At 42.7% G+C, this 25,605-nt stretch overlaps 1 protein-coding gene across 8 annotated transcripts in view; it reads right to left on the bottom strand.

Moving 5' to 3' along the window:
- Positions 1 to 25,605, bottom strand: part of RALGAPA2 (Ral GTPase activating protein catalytic subunit alpha 2) — a 315,640-nt gene that overhangs the window by 212,127 nt on the left and 77,908 nt on the right. For 7 of the 8 annotated variants that reach the window (XM_075596242.1, XM_075596238.1, XM_075596237.1 and 4 more), the window contains 9 exons: positions 24,347 to 24,484; positions 18,795 to 18,943; positions 13,066 to 13,177; positions 12,070 to 12,307; positions 9,625 to 9,789; positions 8,318 to 8,458; positions 7,268 to 7,408; positions 6,458 to 6,555; positions 339 to 429 (listed from right to left, as the gene is read on the bottom strand). In XM_075596242.1, coding sequence (XP_075452357.1) covers positions 339 to 429; positions 6,458 to 6,555; positions 7,268 to 7,408; positions 8,318 to 8,458; positions 9,625 to 9,789; positions 12,070 to 12,307; positions 13,066 to 13,177; positions 18,795 to 18,943; positions 24,347 to 24,484 — 1,273 coding nt within the window. The remainder of the gene's footprint in view (positions 1 to 338; positions 430 to 6,457; positions 6,556 to 7,267; positions 7,409 to 8,317; positions 8,459 to 9,624; positions 9,790 to 12,069; positions 12,308 to 13,065; positions 13,178 to 18,794; positions 18,944 to 24,346; positions 24,485 to 25,605) is intronic. The other variant, XM_075596241.1, reaches the window with a different exon arrangement.

Below are 25,605 nucleotides of genomic sequence, written 5' to 3'. Positions count from 1 at the left end.
CTTTTTTCTTTTCCATTACCCTAAAGCAATACCATGATAAATAGTGTTTTATTCTATTTTTTTTTTTTTACATAAGTATGCACGACTGTAATCATGGTAATAAGTCACTGTGAATATGATGTCGTGAAAATCAAACAGTGCATAAAAGCATTAAATAATGAAAACAGGGTTCCAGTTTGATTAAAACAAAATATCTGCAGCACATTATATACTTGGGCAAGGGGGGGAAACAACTGGTAGCTTATTGCTGATATAGATAGGCTGCCAGCGGTGTAATATGTGCCATCTTATTAGTGTTTGGGATACAAATGATAAAGGTAAGATTGGTGAAACCTTACTTTTCTCATGGTCTGTGCTTCTTCCATTCGGCTGCAGATAATCTGTGTGCCACTCCACTTCTGCAGGGCTGCTGCTTCGACGTATCAATATCTGAGGGGACACCATTTTTATTCTCTTTATACTTTTCCCCCAAAGGGATTAAAACAGAGTTTTTTTTTTTCTTCCAATCCTGTACTTTAAAAAGTACTCACTCAACAACAAAAATGGGACACAAAATTGCCTCCTGGACCTTATATGGACTGTATCCCACCTGGAAACACCGTACTTCTGCTTTCCAAGGGTGTAGAGCAGTGGTGCGCAAACTATGGGCGCTGCGCACGGTGCTGGCGACCCCCCACCCCCCCACCTTGTTTTCCATTGTCAAATGACGCTGCGGGGTCATGCGACATCACGCCGTGACCCTGCAGTGTCATTTGACGCCGTGGTGCCGTGGCACCACGCTTCTGAATCCCGGTAAATTGAGAGTTGTAGAGGCCTCACGCGATGACCCGGCATTAAATGAAATGCCTTTGGGAAGAGCGCGGGGCCTCTACAACCGCCCGCGCCCCCACAGGAAAATCTCGCCCCCACAGGATAATCTCGCCCCCCTGGTGTAGAGAACGGCTTTCCAAATAGGTTACATTTTTTTCTTTTTAGCAACTCTGGTTGTTGCATTTTTTTTTTTAATGTCCAAGGTTTTGAGATATATGGAGATGAACTGACTTGTTTTAAAGCTAGTCACTAGATATTAAACCCTCACAATCCAGTGTCTGAATCATTAGTGCTACCCCTTCTAGTCTCACCTAGTAACAATGGGTAGTGACATGTTTAATGGGCAAACTGCAGGTGTATTTTACATTTTCCTTTGTTTCCATAGTCGATACCTGGCAGACTCATAGTACATTTAATTCTAAAATCTTTTACCAGAAAGTAATACATTGAGCGTTACCGCTCGTTTTCAAGTATATCCTGGGCACAGAGTTATAATGACAATACATGGTTACATTATATGAACAGGGGTTATACGTTCTATTTATAGACATTTCATTCACAGTTAGAGACAACATATGCGGTTATATTGCGCTAACCTATTCCATAGCGCTGTACAATAGGATTGCTGGATGCTAAACAATAAAATAAGAAAACATTAAAATACATTGTAACAGTAGATAAGGAGTGCCCTGCCCCAAAGAGCTTACAATCTATAAGGAAGGATAAGTGGAAACGTAGGGTACAGCGGGATGAGAAGGTTAAAGTGTTTCGAATCGGAAAACAGAAGCTGTAACATTAGCGAAAGGCAGGAAATGGCTGAAACCCCCTGGCTGTCACCTTTGGTGCGACTTGTGTGTTCTCATCTCAAAGAGTCCTGAGGTGAAGTGATACCAGCTGAACAGCAAACAGATCCTCACAGCATAAATGCAGGGGAGGGCAGGAGGTAACAAACTGGCTTACGGTCTGAAAATACCTTTGCTCACCTACACCAGCATTTAAATGCCTTTGTTAACATCTTGGCATTCTACCCGAGGTATATATCAGGCTTTCTCCAAAAGAATGATGGAATGTCGATCGGTTATAATTTAAAAGGAGATGTAGATCAATCTGAAACTAAGTGGATATATACATGACGAATAAGGCCTCCTAGAGGCTTAAATGTGGAGAATGTAATGCATACATTTAATCTTTCCTTTTTTTTTTCCAACATTACTTTTTTTGTATATACTGTACCACCTTGTGGCCACGCAACCTGGAAGAAGCTGAGAGAAAAGTGAAACGCGTGTTGGTTGTGGCAGCGTTCTGCTGAACCTGGAGCAGTTTGTGCTCTTTGGGTGTGGTATATTACTCTTCTGACTTTTTAATTCTATTACTACATCCAGAGCCACAATTATGTTGAAAGTAATGCAGTTAATTTAGCAGATGTAGTAATGACGGAGATATCACTGTCACTAAAATAATTTTTATTGTGTGCCTTACAAAAGCAGGTTATACCTGCTAGGTTGAACTAAAGCATGTGTATAGAAAGTGAGTGCAAACAGCTTCAAAATAAGATATCTGATGGACTCCACATTGGCACAGGTAAAACAAAACATATTAAACTTCCCTCCCTACATATTATAACTAGATCACCTCGTCAACTTATTGCATTTTTCACACACCTTAACTTAAAAAAAATATATATATATATATACACACGTGTATGTATGTATATATATATATATATATATATATATATATATATATATATATATATATATAGCTAAACCCCGTTATAACGCGATTCGGTTATAACGCGGTTTTCCCGTGGCTCCCGTTTAAAAAAAAAAAAAAAAATAATAATTTTTTTAAAAATTTTTTTTTTTTTTTAAAAATTATTATTATTATTTTTTTTTTTTTTAAACGGGAGCCACGGGAAAACCGCGTTATAACCGAATCGCGTTATAACGGGGTTTAGCTATATATATATATATATATATATATATATATATATATATATATATATATATACATACATACACGTGTGTATATATATATATATTTTTTTTTTTAAGTTAAGGTGTGTGAAAAATGCAATAAGTTGACGAGGTGATCTAGTTATAATATGTAGGGAGGGAAGTTTAATATGTTTTGTTTTACCTGTGCCAATGTGGAGTCCATCAGATATCTTATTTTGAAGCTGTTTGCACTCACTTTCTATACACATGCTTTAGTTCAACCTAGCAGGTATAACCTGCTTTTGTAAGGCACACAATAAAAATTATTTTAGTGACAGTGATATCTCCGTCATTACTACATCTGCTAAATTAACTGCATTACTTTCAACATAATTGTGGCTCTGGATGTAGTAATAGAATTAAAAAGTCAGAAGAGTAATATACCACACCCAAAGAGCACAAACTGCTCCAGGTTCAGCAGAACGCTGCCACAACCAACACGCGTTTCACTTTTCTCTCAGCTTTTTTCACACACCTTAACTTAAAAAAAAAAAATATATATATATATATATACACGTGTATGTATATATATATATATATATATATATATATATATATATATATAGCTAAACCCCGTTATAACGCGATTCGGTTATAACGCGGTTTTCCCGTGGCTCCCGTTTAAAAAAAAAAAAAAAAAAAATTTAAAAAAAAAAAAAAATTTTTTTTTGCACACTGCACACACTGCACACACTGCACACACTGCACATTGCTCACACTGCCACACTGCACACACACTGCCACACTCTGCTCATTGCTCACACTGCACACACTGACACATTGCACACACACTGCTCATTGCTCACACTGCACACACTGCACACACACTGCACACACACTGCTCATTGCTCACACTGCACACACTGACACACTGCACACACTCCTCATTGCTCACACTGCACACACACTGCTCATTGCTCACACTGCACACACACTCCTCATTGCTCACACTACACACACTGACACACTGCACACACACTGCACACACACTGCACACTGCACACAATTATTATATAGAAATAAACAGACAACTGCACTTTAACAGATGTATTTTGCCTGTACAACGTCTTGTGACTTTTGTTTGACAAAGTTAAGGGGGTGGGAAGTCATTGTGCTGTAGGGAGGTGGGGGAGTGGCGGTGCCCTGCGCTGCGGATACGATACGGCGGGCCCTGTACTGCGGCGGGGGGGGGGGGGGGGGGGGGTTTAGCGGTCTGTGTGTGTGAGTGCGAGTGCCTGTCTGTGTGTGTGTGTGAGTGCATGAGTGCCTGCATGTGTGTGCGCGCGTGTGTGTGTATGAGTGCGTGAGTGCCTGTGTGTGTGTGTGTGTGTGTGTATGTGTGTATGTGTGTATGTATGAGTGCTCCAGCCCGAGTCCGTGGAGGGAGGGAGTGGGGGGAGAGTAGCAGCTCCCTCCTGCAGTCCGGGGAGGGGGGGGGAGAGTAGCAGCTCCCTCCTGCAGTCCGGGGAGGGAGGGGGGGGGAGAGTAGCGGGTCCCTCCGCTCAAGCCACGCCCCCCCCTCCCTGTCAAACCTCCCACCTCCCGCTCACCTCCCGCTCCGGCTCTTACACTTACTTACACACACACTCAGACACTTACACACACTCAGACACTTACACACACTCACGCACACACACTCACACACACACACTCACGCACACACGCACACACACTCACGCACACACACTCACGCACACACACTCACGCACACACACTCACGCACACACACTCACGCACACACTCACACACACACTCACACACACACACACACACTCACGCACACACTCACACACACTCACACACACTTACACACACTCACAGACACTTACACACACCCATATACACACACACACTTTCTCTCCCATTTATACATACACACACACACTCTCTCACTCTACACAGACGGGGGGTGGGGTCAGAGCAGAGGAAAGGCCGCGACCAGCACCACCACCCGCTCCCCCCCCCTCCTCCCGCGCAGGCAGCGGGAGCACCGGGGACAGCGGTGGGGAGAAGAAACCCCCCGCTACCACCTCCATGCAGGCAGCGGGAGCACCGGGCACGTGGAGGGATCTGAGGTAAGCGGCGACCTGAGGGACATCCCCGCTCCCATCTTCTGCCCCGCGGCCTTTCACGCGGTGACAGGGGGAAGCGGGGACAGGAGGGACATCCCCGCTCCCATCTCCTGCCCCGCGGCCTGTCCCGCGGTGACAGGGGGAAGCGGGGACAGGAGGGACATCCCCGCTCCCATCTCCTGCCCCGCGGCCTGTCCCGCGGTGACAGGGGGAAGCGGGGACAGGAGGGACATCCCCGCTCCCATCTCCTGCCCCGCGGCCTGTCCCGCGGTGACAGGGGGAAGCGGGGACAGGAGGGACATCCCCGCTCCCATCTCCTGCCCCGCGGTCTGTCCCGCGGTGACAGGGGGAAGCGGGGAGCGGAGGGACATGCCCGCTCCCATCTCCTGTCCCGCGGGATGAATATGCGCTAAAGCGGCGGCCATTTTTTTTCCGCGACCCCGTTAGTAACGCGGTGGTCTCGGGGTGGACCCCGAGACCCGCGTTATAACGGGGTTTAGCTGTATATATATATATGTGTGTGTGTGTGTGTGTGTGTGTGTGTGTGTGTGTGTGTGTGTGTGTGTGTGTGTGTGTGTATATATATTTATATATATATATATATATATATATATAGTTATATATATATAGTTATATGTATATAGTGTTAAAGCAATTTCTTTATTTTTACAGCACGAATTTTAGAGGGCATGATAGTAATGAAAAGAGTTTATATAGATGGCTAAAAAACATTGTCTATTTAGACAATATATAGAAGTGTTTGGCTAGTACTTGCCAAGTAATTCAGCATTACAGACCAACAGGTTCAGCAGTTCCTGCGCCTGTCGGTCTGGTGATAAACTATATATATTCAGGGGTGGGGACTATCCTTGTAACCTCATTAGACCATGGTCTTCAATAGTCCACATTACACCAATACCCCACCAACTACCATTATACATAAGCAGGCTGAGTCTCTACTCACCATCAGACAAGCACTCTCATACAACCTCTTGGTACATATAGGATCAGGTGTCTGAAGACGCAAGGATACACTGAAACAGCTACCACCACAGCCAATTCAATAGTATAACTGTGGTATACAATAATAATTAGCTAGCTGTTTTCTGCTTTCCAGTCATAGCGTCCAGATTTAGCACACTGACGTCTCCTTTCACTTTGAATTTATTTTAATCATTTTGGTTCACTGTTTACCTCACTACAAATATACTTTAATTTATGTGTTAATAAAATGTGATTTTAATTAGACAGGGGTGTTCTCTAGGGCGACATAATAGGGAGATCTTGCTACTTCCGTTTACATTGCTGCTACTCCCAGTCAGCACCACTCCCACATCGTCCGTTGTAGTGAGGGTTCTTTTTGGTTTACACCCTCCTTGGTGTAGTGCGAGGCACACACACACACATACCCCTTAGGGGGTACCCTCTTCTTCTTTAGACAATTAACATAACGTGGTCCTTCGTCCATCAGACATCACACAGAATCACAAGTCTCTTATGTCATCTACAGATTGGACTTGTTACATAGTTAACATTTACTCAAAAATGTTAACATTGGCCATGTGGGGTGTCTCTTACCGTAGGACCGTCACTGTCTTTCATTACAGCCCCTATGGGTTCTTGCTCAGTTTTACAGTCTGAAGAACATTCGTGGTTAGAGTGATCAATTTTCGCACCTACAGGCACAACAAAAACAAAGGAATTACGATCATATTCTTGTAGTATCGAGATCTAGAAAGAAAAAACACTAACATTGCATAGGAGTAGATACTGCGATATGAAGCAAAAGTATTAATATTAAATAGCTTTGGGAAAAAAAAAAAAGGATGCGGTAATAGCAACAACCCTAACAAAGACAGAAATAAAAGTTGAGAAACAGACTAGAGAATACAAAGTTAAATATTAAAGCAGCACTCCTTGTTAGTCAATATATTTGGTGGATTTTCCCCCTTTTGTCTGAACTGGGTCACTCCCCCAGAGCTGCCCAGCGGTCACCCAACTTCTGGGGACCCCCAGTTCCAGCACGGCCAAACATATCGGAGCGCTAGACACACAAAATGGCCATGGGGTCAACGCTGGCTCCCGCAGCCAATAAGAAGTCGCAATATCATCGGGCCATGACGTTGCAACACTCTACTGGTGACTACAATAAAGTTAAGTGGTTTCTCAGGAACCCGTGTGGGGCCGATGTTGGGGGACCACAGATGAAATTCGGGGAACCCCCCGACTAAGGTCTGCGAGAAAACAATATGTTGTTTTCTTGTGGGGTCAGATGGTCAGTGAGCAAGGGGAAGTTATTTTTCAAGAGAGTAACTATAACAGATTTAGCAGACCCCACAAGCACTGGAGCTGAAATCCCCAGGAGCGTTAGCATATTGATCAAGTCACCTTGCAATAAGTCAGAACACAACTGCTCAGCTATGTCAGGAGTACTACTGCTGCGTGTTAGCTGTTGTGATTCTTTATCGTCAACGCCACCACTTGATTCAGATCCTACCGCACCTTCCTGAGGCTGCGTCTCATCAAGTTCTGAAGAACGGAAGGTGCCAAGGACATTGCCAAGAGGACAAAAAAAAAAAGAAGGACAGTGTGAACATATGATCTGAGCGGAGTCAGTTTTGGATCAAATATCCTAACCCCTTTGCTGCCAGAGGGGCCTGAAACACATTACAAAGGGGTTAAGAAAACATGGTCAACAATCTTTAAATAAAAACAGCAAAGCTACGTAGTGAAGAAGTGACATTTGTTACAAATAACCATAAAAGCATTTTTGACCAACTGTGCTTCGTTGGCCAAGGGGGCAATACACAACCGATCAGAAAACCTCTATTCTAGTTAATGCTGCTTTGGAGTACACTGAATTACCCCCTAAATGTTTTTAAAAATAAAAAACTAATTTCAGAAAAATAAAAATAAAAAAAACATCAGAACTTCTTGCTTTTAAGAGAAGTACAAACATTAAGGGTGCAGACACCTCTAAAACTGCTTGAACGTGATGCACAACACACAAAGAATGCATTTTTCTAGCAGCACTTCAACCAGGAAGACCCATTTGAACCAGGGCCACAGACAAGAGGGGCTGAAACATTCATCGTGGGCCTGGCATAGGAACGGGGCATGGCCGGCCAATCCCGAAGTCAGGCCCTTCCGACTTCTGGGGTCACCTGGCTGAGCCCGAGCTCAACAAATTAAATTTATTTAATTAATTTAAATCCATTAAATATAGACACATGAACTTCAGATATTTCCTTTACAAATGTTTTTAAAAATTCTCCACCAGCAAGAGTACATTTTACTTTCAGTTTAACATTCGTATATAAGAATCTCTTAATTAGTTAGATTTAGAAGAATAAAGATCCAGACCTTAATCTGAAGTGGAAGAAAAGCGAGCAAAACAAAGTAAGCAAATGTGTTAGAAGGAAGAGTGAGGTACAGTACCTGAAAGTCTTTGAGAGCAAGAAGTATAGGAGATACCAGGTAAGAAAGAGCTCACAGTGTAAAGGAGATGAGGTACACTTTTAGCTGCTGGCAAAGCCTCACAAAGATGAACACAGTTGCTGATAGACTGACTTCGCTTAGCTTTCAGAGAAGACACGTTCATGAAAATAAGAGAAACAGATTCACATCACGTTTCAAGTCAATAACAATTCACAGTATTTCACATGCCTAAAATAGAGACATATTACATTATGTACATTTAATATATTCTGAAGGCTGGTCCATTACCAAGGTTATTCGTGTTATTGTTTCCCTATCGTAATGCAGAACCTAAATCTTGCCAAGTTATACAAATATGATATTCTATTAAGATCTTAACGGGGTTATTTACACTACATTTCCACTAAGAAGCATACACGTGTATATATATATATATTTTTAAAAAAATCATTTATATAATGAAAAATAATATAATCCACACCCATCTTCAATTCTGCTACTCCTAACCCTTTTTCTGCCAGAGGGCCAAACAACGCATTGCATTTATTTACATGGTGTTGCTCGCACTTCTGGCAGCACAACGGTTACACAATACATCTGGGCATTATTACACATAGACAAAAACTCTTTCATGAAACAGAAGGAATGCAGATCTCGGATTGGCTGCGATGTCTGCTAATTGTGAGAAGCAGTGCCAGCTACTTTCCCAAAACATGAAAATGACGTAAAAACAAACCAATAGCTTATGTTGTGCTGAATTATTGCTTGCTTGTCATTTGTATTTATTATTTTGCTGGTATCAGCATAGTCGGCAGTTAAATTTCTTAGGGGCCTCTGACTTGGGAATTTTTTGTCAATCAAGTATGTTCTTAACCCTTATCCCATCCTGTCCCTATTAGAGATCCAATAAAGTTAAGTGGATGTGAGGAGGGGGGACTCTGACTGTACAAAACCTTACTGATCACACAGTGACATGACACTGGGGCAAGAGGAAATCAAATCCCTAACTTCAAAATTATAAATTAAAAATACTTCTATATGTGACAGATTTGTGTTAAAAAGGAACCAAAATATATGAACAAATAAAAACCATTGATATATACAAATCAATCAGTGTCTTCTCTCTTCGTATTTGCATACCTATCACCAGTGTTCGACAAACCTATACATTTGCTCGCCCCGGGCGAGTGGATTTAACCCCCGGGCGAGTAAATATTGGCCCAAGCAGCACACGTTTGGTACTAGGTGGAGAGTAGATTTTTTGGTGATTTGTCAACCACTGGCCATCACAATGCTAAAGATATTACCTGTTGCTTTTTGACGCACTAGGTTCCTTGCCTTCTCCACTCCTGGAGCTCCAGAGGTAGTGGCGCTCCTGAATCTCATAGGTTCGTGAGCATCCGGATGACTTCTCCAGCTGAGGGAAAAGGACCTCCCTACAGCAGTGCCCTTCTGAGGATCCTGAAAGCCACCTTTAACAGGGAACAAAGAGTAGGATAGGTTGCTTACAGGGATTTTACCAAGTAGTATGCACACAACACTCTTTCCTGTGCTCCTCATTCCAGAAGCCAAGACGCCGCCGCCACCACCTGCGGGTGTTACCTTGTTTCTGACCCACACACATTTTCAGTACTGGTAACACAAATTATTGCATTTACAATGAATTACTTGCTTCAACAATTCATAAAAATCATAGACGTATTTATATTCAGTCTAAATAAAGTTGCCAAATCACAAAATAGCCACCTTTATGGAACGATAAAGTCAAATCAGGTTTTCATGGTCTACACTTCCTGTTTATTCAATTACCAAGTGACGCTCGCCAGCCCAAACTGTTTAACATCATCAGAAATACCGGTGTAGTACCTTTATCTTGCAAAAGGGTGCAATGTGTGGCCTGAACGGTCATAGTAAAGACTTCAAGACTTTGGGACATTACATTTTATAGCATTACTAGCTGAGAGACCCGGCGTTGCCCGGGATGTGAACCGTGCTCACACTGACACACACTGCTCATTGTTCACACTGCACACTGCACACACACACTGCACACTGCACACACACTGCTCATTGGTCGCACTGACGCACACTGCGCACACACAGTTCACAGTGACACACACTGCACACTGCACACACACTGGTCACACTGACACACACTGCTCACTGCTCACACTGCACACACACACACATACACAGCTCATTGCTCACACTGACACACTGCACACACTGACACACACTGCATACTGCACACACACTGCTCAATGGTCACACTGCACACTGCACACACACTGCTCAGACTGACACACACTGCATACTGCACACACACTGCTCATTTGTCACACTGCACACACTGACACACTGCACACAGTGCACACACACTGCTCATTGCTCACACTGCACACACACTGCTCACACACTGCTCACACTGCACACACAGTGGTCATTGCTCACACTGCACAGTGCACCACACACACACACACACACACACACACACACTCACTCACACTTTCACAGTTTCAAACAGTTTCACACAGTCAGACACTTACACAGACTTACACACACTCACACTGTGAAACACTTACACACACTGTCACACACTGTCACACACAGTCACACACAGTCACACACAGTCACACACAGTCACACACAGTCACACACAGTCACACACAGTCACAGACACTTACACACAGTTTCACACAGTCACAGACACTTACACACAGTCACAGACACTCACACACAGTCTCACACAATTACACACACCAGCACCAACACCCCTCCCCCCCCTCCTCCTGCGCAGGCAGCAGGGACAACGGTGGGGAGAAGGTGAAGCGGGGACCGGAGGGGCATCCGCCCTCCCATCTCACGTCCCGTCACGCGGTGACAGGGTGGAGCCGGGACCGGAGGGGCATCCCCCCTCCCATCTCACGTCCCGTCACGCGGTGACAGGGGGGAGCCGGGACCAGAGGGGCATCCCCCCTCCCATCTCACGTCCCGTCACGCGGTGACAGGGGGGAGCCGGGACCGGAGGGGCAAGAGCAGCACGTAGCATGTGGAGGGGGGGGGAGCTCACCCGTCCTGCCGCTGCCTCACCCATCCTGCCGCTGCCTCACTGATCCGGCCGCTGCCTCACTGATCCGGCCGCTGCCTCACTCATCCGGCCGCTGCCTCACTCATCCGGCCGCTCCCACGTGGATGTGAGGCGGGAGGCCGCGTGTTGTGGCCGCTCCCCCGCGTGTGTCCCGGGCGCTCGCTCCGCTCCCCCGCTGACTGTAGCGGCGCCGGGGTGTGAGCTTGGGGGGGTGGGGGGGGGGTGTGAGCTTGGGGGGGGGTGAGCTTGGGGGGGGGGTGAGGTGTGTGTGAGCTTGGGGGGGGGGGTGGGAATGTGTGTGTGTGTACACGGGACTCCGGGTAAGTTCGGGCACAGGGAGGGTGGGGGGGGGGGGGTGTGTGGAAGTTGAGGTGCGGTCCAGCTGACGGGGGAGAGTGAGGGGCACCGGGAGGGGATTGTGTGTGTGTCCCCGTCCGTGTCCGTGTGTGTCCCTGTGTGTGTCTGTCCCTGTGTGTCCTTTGGCCCGTCACTCCGCCTCAGGCCAATGAGAGGTGTGCGGGGGCGGGCCAAGGGACCAATGAGATTTCCCCTAGGGACACCGGACATCCAGGCAGGCAGGCAGGCATACAGTGCTTTTACTAATATAGTATAAGAAGATGAGGTTGAAGATTGTAATCGAGAAACAAATTGCTTGTAAAATTACCTTTCCCTCTCTGTTTCTTCTCCTTTTGCTCACTGAGCTTGTCTAGTGGTAGACTGTTCATATCTACTCCATAAACGGTTCTCGCTAGCACCGCAGTTAGAGAATCCATGATTTTGGACCACTCAACTATAAGTTCTTCCCAGTCAGTAAGAGAGGACAGGACACTCAGCAATTCATCCCAGAGTTCTCGGGAGATGTAAACGCTCAGATTGGCTCGGATCCACGCAACGATCAGAGTCTATAAAAAAAAAAAGCATTGGGTTACGTCACGTGCGTACCGGAAGAAAAGATAATCCTTGTAAACGCTCGTCTGGGAAAGGACTTTTTCACATAAGATAAATCATGACCAAACTTAAATATAGCTACATTGTTCATTTCCACCTCTGGTTTTGGCAAATATGAAACAAAAAAATATGTGGATGTGCTAATGAAATGTATTTACAGTGAAACTAAATAGAACAGTGGCATACCTCACTGACTGCAAACAGGCCGCTGTTCCCTATGCTGTGAAGCAGTTCTCTACTTCTCATGGAAGCTTTGGCCATTATTCATTTGTATGGGGTTAAAGCTTCCCTGACCAGGAGAAAATATAGTCCCCCAGCATACTGAAAAGGGACCAGTGTGCCCGTTAGGAGAAATAGCCTAGTCTGCAAACACAGTTGAAGCTCCGTATTATAAGTTAGGCTACGCTTATAGTGCTGGCGACGAAGATGACGACGTCAGGCTACGGTTGCTGGAAAAATAAAATTGAGAGATTTCCAGCGATCGTGACCAAGCTGTCGCACCGTGCTTACTTTAAGTGCACGTGATGGCGACAATGTATTTATTTTGACACGACTTTGCGTCGCTGGCACTATAAGTGCAGCCTAAGAGCGATCGGCTACACAAAGATTTCAAAACGTTGCCCACTAACAGAAAGAATAACTGCAAGAAAGACATGGAATGACATCTGGCCCACTTCTTATAGTTTGTATAAAAAAAACAAAAATCACCTACCCGGAATAGTAAGCCAGCTAAGTTCTGGGAGAACAAATCTTTCTTTTGGTTGTCCTTTGTTTTCTGTACAACGACTTCGGTTATTCGAAGTAATATTTGGAGCATTTGTTCCCTGTCCAAGGAAAAATAAAACCCAGTTTAAACACATTGCTCAATAAACATGGGCGTTTTTTAAAGAATATTTACGTTTGGCCTCACAATAAGACACATAGTGCATGGATACAAAAACCACATACATTTATAATATGTATTTATAAAAGATTAAAAAAAAAATCAGGAAGTAATACATTGAGAGTTACCTCTCGCTTTCAAGTATGTCCTGGGCACAGAGTTATAATGACAAATGGTTATTATATCCCATGGTTACATTAAGTAATTATATATTGTCGTTATAGAGGTAAAAGTCATTAACTACATTCTTTGAGTACTGCGAAAAAGGCCATTAAATGTTCTTTTTGACAAGAAAAACTCTGTATTTAAAAAGGAAGGTATTTCGATACGACAAGTTCTGAAGATTAGGGGTATTTAATGAGTCCTTACACTTTTGTTTCTTTACCAAGCCCATTTTCATAAAAAAAAAAAAAAAAAAAAAAGGTAAAAAAAAGGTAAAACAAATGCACTTAATGAGTTTTGCCTCTACAACGACGATATGTTCCAGAGTATTGAACGGAAATTATAGCAATTTAGGAGGCAACATAGAAAGGAAAAAAGTAGAGTTTACAAAGATCAACACTTCTTAAATGTATGCATGTATGTATGTATGTATGTATGTATGTATGTATGTATGTATGTATGTATGTATGTATGTATGTATGTAGAGATGCAGCCACCAGTATCCGATCAATCACTTGCCTGGGTAAAAACAAAGGCATCTCACAGTAAATGCCTCAACATTTCTGTGAGATTCTGCTGCCCAACTAACGGCCCATCGGATTAACACAGCAGGGGTCCCTGCAGTCCTATTCAGTTTGAATGGGACTGCAGGGACACCCCGCTATGTTAATCCGATGGGCCGTTAGTCGGGCTGCAGAAATCTCCCAGAAATGTTGCAGTTTATTGGGAGATTGCCCCAGATTTTCCAAGGCAAGTGATCGGATACTGGTGGCTGCGTATGTATGTATGTATGTATGTAAAATTGAATTTAGCTAAAGAATTTATATATACAAATATTCATTAGCTAACTTATTAGAGGACGGAGTAAATGACAAGGAAAGTAATATAATATTTACAAAAAAGTGTGTGTGTATGTTTATATGTATATATAAATAAGTGTGTGTGTGTATGTATACATACATACATAAATACATACACACCCTCAATTGTTAAGGGTATAATACACTTGATATAAATGGAGTCAGTGCCTGATTACTTTGCACCAACACTTTAATTCATGACTTGGAGAAAATAGAAATACTAGAAGTCTCAAGACTTCAAAATAAGGGTGGATTGGCCAGCTACAGGATCCACCATCCTATGTAATAACCTACTGATCAATGAGTCACTCCTCTAGGTAGCAAATCATTATGACATTATTGATGCCATATTCTCAAACATCCAAGGGGAGCATATGGGGAAAGAAAACAACAAGATACACAAATATAAGTGCAGACGTTTCTGAAATTGGTTTAAACTGTGTCTTGGCTCGTATAGATGTACTACTCACAAGAATTAAGAGTTAATCAGGCAGTTGGCAATTAGGGTTGCCACCCATGTGGATGGTATAGATCTGGACCCCCCTTGTTAGAGATACTCCGTCAGCACGGTGATGTATGCAAAATAGAGAACTACATAGTGCGATCAAAAAGGTACAACTTTGTATTTAAAAACGGGTCTGTAAAATGCGCACTTACAATGTGCTAGTAAAAATCAAGCATGTATCTCACAAATGGAGAAAGTAGAAGCTCCCCGAACTGCTCACCGCCTCCCTCGGGTGTCTGGCTTTCTTCCACGGATCTGTGTGCCGGTTCAGAGCCTCCCTCAAAGCGCCCGTCCAGGAAGATGACGTCACGGCTGCAGAGTTGGTCAGCTACGGGTCGCGTCTGAGCCCAAAATTGGTCCAATTTTGGGCTCAGACGCGACCCGTAGCTGACCAACTCTGCAGCCGTGACGTCATCTTCCTGGACGGGCGCTTTGAGGGAGGCTCTGAACCGGCACACAGATCCGTGGAAGAAAGCCAGACACCCGAGGGAGGCGGTGAGCAGTTCGGGGAGCTTCTACTTTCTCCATTTGTGAGATACATGCTTGATTTTTACTAGCACATTGTAAGTGCGCATTTTACAGACCCGTTTTTAAATACAAAGTTGTACCTTTTTGATCGCACTATGTAGTTCTCTATTTTGCATACATCACCGTGCTGACGGAGTATCTCTAACAAGGGGGGTCCAGATCTATACCATCCACATGGGTGGCAACCCTAATTGCCAACTGCCTGATTAACTCTTAATTCTTGTGAGTAGTACATCTATACGAGCCAAGACACAGTTTAAACCAATTTCAGAAACGCCTGCACTTATATTTGTGTATCTTGTTGTTTTCTTTCCCCATATGCTCCCCCTGGATGTTTGAGAATATTGCTTAATCTTTGGAACCCGTGAAACAGGTCCCACCAGTGAGGTTTGAGCTGGGTGGTTGGATAAACATTTTCATCATCACACATCACTTTTTACTTTATAATCACTATTCTTATTGTTTATAGTTGTTTGCGCCTTAATTCACTTATTTCACAATACATTATTGATGCCATAACATGTTCCCATATCCAGCCCAAAATAAACCTGCCTGTTGTAAATAAAGAAGAAATGTAAAGTAAGGTGCTGAACTAATCATTTCAGGCAAATGGGATAAAAACGTCAAATCCTTTTTTTGGGGAAACCCAGACGTAAACGCTTTATTCTTCCCCAGTCTCTCCTGATAACATTGTCTCACAACCTACAATTTAGTTTGTTCCCCGCTCGTAATGTCCTCTGCACCAGAATAAGATCCAAGATCTAATCAGATCTTGGAAAGCTGCAAAAGAATGATGCAATTACTGGACATCTGCTAATAGAAATGGTGGAACAGGACTAGGAAATATTTTCACTTCCTAGTTTTAGTCTAATATTGGCAAATGGTAATACCTGTAATATGGAGATTAGCTTTCAAAGTGTAATCCAATGACAACAGTGAATCTGAAGGACTTATCACCAACTTCTATACCCTATGACTAGTACATGCTTCTGAAATCCCCCTTGGGGTAATTCTATACACCTCAAAGCAGCCGTCAGGGACATTTACTGCTGAAAATCGCCATGAAAGCCTACTAGGATTTTCATCTGAAAACTGATCAGCCCTTTCAGTGTATTTAGAATAGGTCCCTTAGGATCGTACCCTATCACTCAGAACTAATATTAATCAAAATCAATGTAAGCAGATACATAAGCACTGCTCACATGTCTCACTGTATTTAGACGTTATCACCAATATATGCATTGGAGTCCGGTAAACACATGCATCAGACGGAATTACATGAAAAGGAAGTAGTGAAGAACACTGCCAACCGTGCGCCAGTTACAGAACTAGTGGGCAAAGTCATGCCCCCCGAAAATAAAACAACGTCTAGTGAGCTTTAAAAAATATTTGAAAGCAGCAATACTGCTTTCTTTTTTTTCTTATTTGTATTTATTCGGCTTGTGGCAGAATACAAACAGACAGAGGATAGACAAAGTGAACCTCCGCCATGCTTATTTTTACGCTGCCACGAGCCGAATAAATCCATTTTATCTTGATCGATTGTGCTCTAGCCCGGACCTTTCCTCCAGCAGTGCGCCAATGTTTTTTTACCATATGTGTACTGTAAGTCTCTCCATATTACATTGTTACCTAAACTGGCATCGTTTGGTGCTCCTGTTATAATCTGTCACAATCCTGATTGTGCGCCTAACATAATGGCTGTATTTCCGTTTCAAACAATACTTTAGTCAGTGTAACTCAGCAGCTACAATTTATCCTGGTATTACCAAGGTAACATCAATGGTTACAAATTATCCCAAATGGGAAAATGTTACAAAGATCTTGCACTCCTGGGGACATGGGCTAGAACCTGTTATAGAAATGAAAGGATGCTTTAAAACTCATTAAAAATGGCATTAGGTGTTGAATGAAAAAATATATATAAAATAAAATAAAAAACTGGTCACCATTATCTACTACTACAGAATTGATTCATTAATAAAAAAAAAAACCATAAGATGTCACATGTTATGCTGCTTCAAAGTTATGAAAAATTGCAAATGTTTAAATATATACCGTTTATAAGCACATTTAAACTGCAAGAAGTAAAAGCTTAAAGATCAGCTAAACAAATGTGGGATGTTTAGTATATAGAATTGGCCCAGCGAGATAGTTCCTTAACTTGGAAGCTTATGAAAGAATGATAACTTGGCACCGTTAAGTGGTAAATGGCTCTTTTCATTTACTTCTAAACTGTCCTTTTGATGAGAAGAATCACACAACAGAAAAATGGCATGTTTCCTCCCATTGCTGTTCTACTGTCCTTTTATCAATCATATTTGGCTGACATTAAACAAAAAGCAGGTAAACTCATCTATCATCCACTAATGTATTCTAAACCGTGCACAATTTGGCACATACCAACAGCACAGATGAATCAAAATTAACGGTTACAATACTCTTAATGAACACATCATATAAAGAAAATGTACGGTATTTACGAAAAATGAGATTTTGCTCTTTTTCCCCTTTGATTCACTGATCAGATAATGTACTGCGGTAATATACAAGTGGTTTCAGATTCGGAGAAATATTGACTGAAAGCTATGATTTGCAGGGGACTCTTTGAAATGACCACTATTATATAACTTTGCAAACACTGCTTTATAACAGAGATTGGATCACTTACAAGCGGACTTGCTGGTGGCTCTTGAGGACTGGAGTTAGCCACCCCCTGCATCAGAGGATTATGAACCCTATGACCCAGGTTTAATTTCCTCTCCTGTCTTGGGACAGGAATTTATTTTTTGCCATTTAGGTTTCTAGTTCTATTACTTACTTTCTGCATGCATTAGGCTTTATTTGACATGTAGATAGTAGATTCAATGCAGGTTGTGAACCCATTTAGGGCAGTGCTTCTCAAACCTCTCCTCCTGGCCTATGGTATACTCCTTGATAAAGGACTTAACTGTCCGAAACTCGTAGGAGGTTTTTGTTCCCCTCCTGGGGTGATGTTTTTATTTGTTGTGTGCTGAACAAATAGGATTTTACTTTTCACCACCTGACTCCCTGGCAGTGCGGTCTCTTTTTTCCTTTGCTGTGGATTTCTATTCTCACGGCTGGCACGCCACAGTGGACTACCAGAGACTACAGGAGTGGGTAAGATTATCTTCATTATTCACTTTGACCATATATGGAGGAGTACCTGTAACTGGATCATTATTTATGAGGTTTATGTGAAGTGACTTTAGTATTATCACGCTACCTCCATTATTGTTGATCCTGGCGTCATAGGCTCAATAGTAGTGTACAGAGCTTTGAAATATTATAGGTTTCTTTAAGTGTACAGACCAAACACAAAATAAAATAGCTTTATAATGTGCTCATAGGATTTTCTTAGAAACAAAGTATCTAACAATCCCACCAACAGCACATCCAAGAATTGCAAGACATGGGAAGGAAAGAGATAGGAATATTGTCACTTTTGATGACGATATAAATATTTTTTTTTAATGACTTACCATGTCTTCTTATCCATCATGAGGTCCATTATCATGCGCCTGTAAATACTTAAAACAGATCTGCAGGCCTCAACTTGCTCCTCCAAGAGCGAAGGGACTTCTGAACAAGGTTCCAACAGGAAAACATTGGCAGAGTTGGTCAAAAACACCTTAAAAGACAAATGGTTTTGATTATGGAATTAGACATTGACTAAAAGTTTCAGCGACAGACGGAAAATGCCCACAAAAGGTAAATTAACTACACTGAAAGCATCCATTCCTGCTAGATTGTGAGCCCAAAATGTTGAAATTCAACACTTATGATATAACCGTGATGTATTTAATATGATTACAAACAATGGATGTGTTGTAGGCTTCATCAGCAGCACACGGTTAATGAGGCAAAGTAGCCAGCTCTATAGAAAAAAACAGTAGATTAAAACGCACTCTTTTTAAAGTAGCCAACCACGTTTTAATAAATGACAGAGTAAGTGGCATGATCTCAGTGACACCCCAAGGGCAAACTTTGAGCTACTATGTAAAGAGAATTACACCCCCCCCCCCTACCAAGAAACACTTGTCAAGTGTCTCGCTCCTCCGATCAACCCAAGCACCAACTGGATCCATTTATTACTAATGGTGAACAACAGTGCAGGACATAGACTGCCAACTTAAGGTTGTATCCACTGGAAAGTACCAGAGGAATTTGGACACGTTTCTATATATTCGCAGTGCCAAGGGTTCTGCACCCTACGTTGGGTGGGCGGGCCTTCTTGTGTGCAGCTTCAGAGGTCGAAAACGCGTTACCGCCAGAGTGCAGGTGTATATCTACATTATCACTGTTTCGGGCACGGTGCAAGTCCTTCTTGCCCAACAAAATTGTGTATAATTTTAGGTTTGTTCTTAAACGGACCGTAAACTATTGCGGTGGCCACTTAAGTGGAGGCATGCTTTTACTTAAAAAAATAAATGATGTTGATGATATTTCCACCTAATAACAGCACCTTCAGGCCTTGGACACAGTGCAGGCGCGCGTCCAAAAGCGTGACGTCACACGTGCCTGTACTTGCCGAGATTCGCGGTCTGCATGTTTGCGCGATGAGGCGCGGCCGTGACGTTACGGAGCTAGTTCTCCCTCATTGGGTGAACCGCTCACGAGTCCCGGCCGTTGAGCGGAAAATTCAAACTTGGTTGTCGCACCAAGCACCGGTCACCCCGTCGCACTTGCATGCACTATACACAAACACATTGGCATCCCAGTGTTTTCGGCGCGAGCAACGTCGCTCGCGCCATCTCATGCACTATGGATGCAGCCTTATAGTGTATCTTAGCATGTTTAAGAATAGACAACATATGTATGTCTTTATCTATTTATGTCTTTATTTATTTAGCGTCCACAGTTGTACTCAGTGCTTTACAAAAGAGACAATGCAGAACAGTATTATAAAATTAGAAGTGCAACAAAATAAAATCAGACAATAGGAAAGGAAATCCATGTCCTGCAGAGCTTACAATCTAAGTGGTATATTGGAAGACAGCAGGTGAGGGAATAAGTGCAGTAGATGGCAGTGCTTGGTCACATTGGTTGGTAGGAGCGACTGTGGGTGTGGGACAGTAGCCATGAGTCTAGGCTATTGAAATGCTTAATTTACTAGGCAAGTTTTAAGGTTTAACTTAAAAGGTGGGGAGAGAAGCTGCATAGAGTATACCGAGTGTGACTGAGTTCCACCGGTAAGGGGTAGTGAGGAAAAAGGCCATAGGGAGCAGTAGAGGTGAAAGGGGTGAAAAGGAGACAGTTATGGGTCGAGCGCAGGAGACTAGCAATGGCATAACGGGAAATCAAAGCTAAGATGTAGGGAGAAGCAGATTAAGGTAAGGAGGAGAACTTTGTAGGTGATCTGAAATTTGATGGGAAACCAGGAGAGGGATTTAAGGAGGAGATGAGGAGCAGAGACTGTTTGGGGAGAAAGTTAAATTATTCTAACAGCAGAATTTTGAACAGATTGCAAAGGGGATGTGAGGCAGGGAGGCCTGCTATCGGCATGTTACAATAATCCAGGTGGGAGAGGATACGGCATGCATTAGAGTTTTAGCAGTAGATTGACAGATTAAAGGGCAAATTTTGGCAATATTACAGAGGAAGATGCAACAAATTTTTGCAATGCCGTGAATGAAGGAAAGGGAGAAGTCAATGTCGCGCCTAGGTAACGTGGTTTGGAAACAGGATACATTGTAGTACCATTTAATGTGATGGAAGAAGGGGAAAGGGCCATGTTTACGGGGGGTAATATAGAGGTCAGTTTTAGACATTACGTTTAAGGCGGCAGCACACCATCCACATGGATATAGCAAGGAAGCAATCAGAGACATGGGACTGGACTGCAGGTATGAGGGTACGGGTGGATAGATATATACGACTATTATCTGCAAAGTGATGATGCCCAAAACCAAGTTATGTGTAGCGAGAGAAAGGGAGGTCCCAGAACAGGGCCCTGAGGTACACCTACAGACAAATAAACAAGAGATGAATACATTTTAGCAACAGACATGAAAAATGTGCAATGGGAGATCTATTATGGGAACCAGGATAGAGATTTGTTGCACATACTGCTGGAGTTTAGAATATCAAGGAAAAGAGAGTGATCGACAGTAACGAAGGCAGCAAAGAGATCGAGCAGGATTCGTAGGGAAAAATTATAATGGGATTTGGCTTCATAATAATAATAATAATAATAATAATAATAGTTTGTTCTTGTATAGCGCTGCTAGTTTTATGTAGCGCTTTACAGAGACATTTTGCAGGCACAGTCCCTGTAGAGCTTACAATCTATGTTTTTGGTGCCTGGGAGATAAAGTGACATGCCCAAGGTCACAATGAGCCAACACCGGGAATTGAACCAGGTTCCATCTTCAATTTCAGTGCCAGTCAGTGCCTTTACTCACTGCGCCGCTCCTTCTCGATCCTTTTTACAGTCTCTGTTGAGTGAGCTATACAAAAGTTACAGATTGTAAAGGGGCCAAGAGAGCATGGGAATCCCGATCACACAGGAGAACATAAGACATTCTAGCAGTTTAGAGGCAAAAGGCAGGAGGGATACAGGGCGGTAGTTACCAAGGCACGTAGGGTCTAAGGTGTTTTTGAGAATAGGTGTGACCATCGCATTCTTAAAGCAACAATACTACTTTCCCCTCTTTTTTCTCTTCTTTTTATATGAAAAGCATGTGGCAATATATACCGTATTGGCCCAAATAGAGTCCTATGTTTTTTTCCTAAAAATGTCCTTCCGAACACTGTACTCGTATTATATGCGCCTAACACCTTTTATTTTTCATGTAGAACACCTTCAAAACTTTAGGGTCATATTATGTGCGAGGCCGTACTATATTCGGGCCAATACGGTAATTCTACATTCTTACCTAAACTGGCAATTGTTTGGTGCTCGTTATAAATCTGTAAAAATCTCGAATGTATGTCTAACACAATGGCCACCTTTCAGTTTCCATCAATCCTTCAGTCTGAGTAACACAGCAGCTACAATGTATCCTGATATTACGAAGGTAGCATTATCTATTGTTACAGTTTCCAGCTCAAACCACTGGGAATATTGACAACAAATTTTCACAGACAGGAAAGTATTGCAAAGATCTTGCACTGCTTGGGAGGTAGCCTAAAACTTGCTATAGAAATCAAAGGATGGTTTAAACCTCATTAAAAATGGCATCAAGTTGAAAAAAAAAGAATCTATATTATCTAACACTACAAAACCGATTGAAAAAACCCAATAAGATTTCACATGTTTTGCTGCATTAAAGGAGATGGGGAAGTGCCAGAGGATAAGGAGGAATTTAAGATATGGGTGAGCATGAGGACTAAGACATGAGCATGAGTTTTGATTAGGTGTGAGGGATTGGGATCGAGAGGGCTTGTGGTAGAGGGAGAAGAGAAAATCAGCTCATAAACGCACAACTCTGTAACAGGAGAAAAGGAGTCAAGAGTGGAAGGAGGAGGTTAGGTAGAAGCAGAGAGGAGGGGGGGATGAACAGATGGAATCTCCTTGCGGATAGCATCCACCTTGTCTTTTAAATGGTCGGCAAAGGCTTGAGGAGAAGTAAAGGAAGGATGGGAAATGGGAGAAGGCTGCAGGATGGTGTCAAATACAGAAAAAAGACGACATGAATTGGATTTGTGAGTGTTTACCCGTAGAGAGCGCAGAGTTAAAAATATGAACACAATCTTCACAGGTTTAGCAATTACCGGACCTCTTCAGGGGGTTGGACTAGAGCCGATTCGTTGTGCTGTCTGGTGCCCCGCTCACCGCCTCTTAAACCTTTCTATATAAGCTATACTGTGGTTATCGCAGAAACAAGATCTGAAACCCATAAGATAGCATTACACATGCACTACCAACTGCTTGCTGACATAACACTGTTGAGCAGAAGGATTCAAGAACTGGGGAAGTTCCTCTTTCATTCTTCATTAAGTTCTTTTAGAAGAAAACCAATATGCAATGTTCCTTATATGTATGAATATTTGTACAAGGTGCACATTAGATATCCAAATGAACCAGCAGTCGAGTTCAAAAACATTTCCCACAGAGACAAATGGGATGGTGTCCTAGGTTCTACTGGAAGATTGTAGAACTTGCATCTTATCACAACAGTCTTTTCAGAGCGTAGTCAATGTGCAATTTAATTACCTTACGTAGCAAGTCTTAGCATTGTGCTCCTTTATATTGACCACCTATTACTTAACTGAACATTTCTTCACATAACCTCAAAAATGTGCATCCGCAAAGCCTGGACATTTAATAAAGCAAATTACATAACAGGATATTTCTTACCTCAACAGGAAGCTTCCTCAGTAAAACAGAGCGCTTCCACTCAACTATATTGAGAAATTGTAGAAGGAAGCTACAGTACACACACGCATTTTTAGGATGACCACTGCACAGTAAAATATGTATATGCTGAGATGGCGAAACTAAAAATAAGCACCAAGCACCATTTATGTTGGAGAGTTAGACCTAACACCACCTTGAAGCTCTAATAACTCGTCCCTCTACCCACTCCTGCACGAATAAGAACAGTGTGAAGTGTCAGCTTATCTTTTTTACTTCCCATGACATGTAAATGCCTTGGGTATATTCTGAGTTGTGCTCAGAGAGGTACAATAACTACAAAAAAGTGACGCTGAAAGACACATGGCAAACATAGAAACTATGCATTTGACAAATATCTACAAAATAAGTGCAGATATTTCTGAATGACTGAAGCCAGCATCCAAAACTTGTTTAAAATGTACTTTTGGAATTCAGCGTGGTTGAATGAAACAGAAATGGAAGGGGATTGAAACGTACCATCTCATGGCTAGAATTACTAACCCTCTCCGTGAGCGTTGCGTGTGCAAGTTGCGCTACTGTTGCTTGCTTCCATGGCACCCGAATGAACAAGTTTTACAAGTCGGCCCATCAATGCCTAACAGTTCAGGACGAGGCAAGGCTGCAATCCCCATATTCCCTACCTCACCCCCCGATGAGCTCTTTATTTCTAGTCAACCTCTATTTGCAAATGACCTGTAATGCAGCTTGATCGCCAGCTTTTACATCCACGTTCTCATCTTCACACAGGCATCCTCTGCTCACTGCGCTGGTGAAAGAGTATGTTCTTCCCCAACTAGAAGAGCGTTTGTGTCCGGGCTGTTCCGAGGAGACCTTTAACAAAGGACAGTATAAACAAAATCAACATGCCAAGCTGTTTCAGGGACCGGAGACAGAACAGGAGAAAATATTGAAGGACCTGTGACCTACATCAGAGGTGGCCAACTCCAAGCTTCAAGGGCCACCAGCTGGTCAGGTTTCCAGTATATCCCTGCTTCAGCACAGATGGTGCAGTCAAAGACCGCTTCTGATTGAGCCACCTGTGCTGAAGCAGGGATGTAGTGAAAACCTGACCTGTCTGTGACCCATAACGACTACAGTTGGCAACCCTTGACCGACAATAAACCCCTTTCAAGGGTGCTGCAGCATGCACTTGCAACGTGTTGCAGGCTCCTCCGCAACCAATGTTACAAAGGCAAAGTGTCCCTAAATCAAGTCACGAAACATGAAGTAGTAACAAGGATTATGTCATCTTTAAAAAGTTCAAAGTTCTAGTATCCACATTGGTCCTGGAAACGTAGATCCATTGCAGGTTGTGATGACTTTTAGGGGACCAACATTAGGATTACAAAGAGGTGACATTTTAATGTACAGAGCTTAAAAACCTCATCAGTTTCTTTTCCACCGTCCACTTGAAGAAAACTATGTGGATGAAAGCTCTGCACACTATTTCATATATGAATTTTTTTTGCGCTGTTTTCGCTAAAAGTGATAACAACCTATAATAAACTGTCATTTTGTATGATTCTTGTGTAAGGATGTCTATACATTTGGAAGGTTCTCCCCTCAAAAACTGATGTTTTAAGTTGTCTTTTATATCTAAATTATTTCTTCCCAGAAAAAAAAAAAAAAAAAAAAAAGAAGGATACAGCAAATAAAACTAGAACTTGTGAGCACATTCACATGTCTCAGACAGGTCTGTAATCCTGATTTTCACCATTATCACTTAGCATACAGTGCTTCCCAGTGCAGCAAGGGATTCTGGGAAATGACATGCAATAAGCACTCACAGTGTGTCACTTTTTGCTTGTCATTCATTTTAATATGGAGCCCTATAAAAATTGGTTTGTAGCAGGGGGTCTCCAGAGCTTAATCTCATTGATATCAGCTGAGGGGACCACCTGCTTCCCGGGATACTTACAGTACCTATGAAGAGCGTGCCAGTAGCAGCTCCG

The sequence above is a fragment of the Ascaphus truei genome, chromosome 4, assembly GCF_040206685.1.
Source record: "Ascaphus truei isolate aAscTru1 chromosome 4, aAscTru1.hap1, whole genome shotgun sequence".
Taxonomy (NCBI): Eukaryota; Metazoa; Chordata; class Amphibia; order Anura; family Ascaphidae; genus Ascaphus; species Ascaphus truei.
The sequence above is the reverse complement of the archived record's forward strand: the minus strand, read 5'-3'. Positions and strand labels throughout refer to the sequence as shown.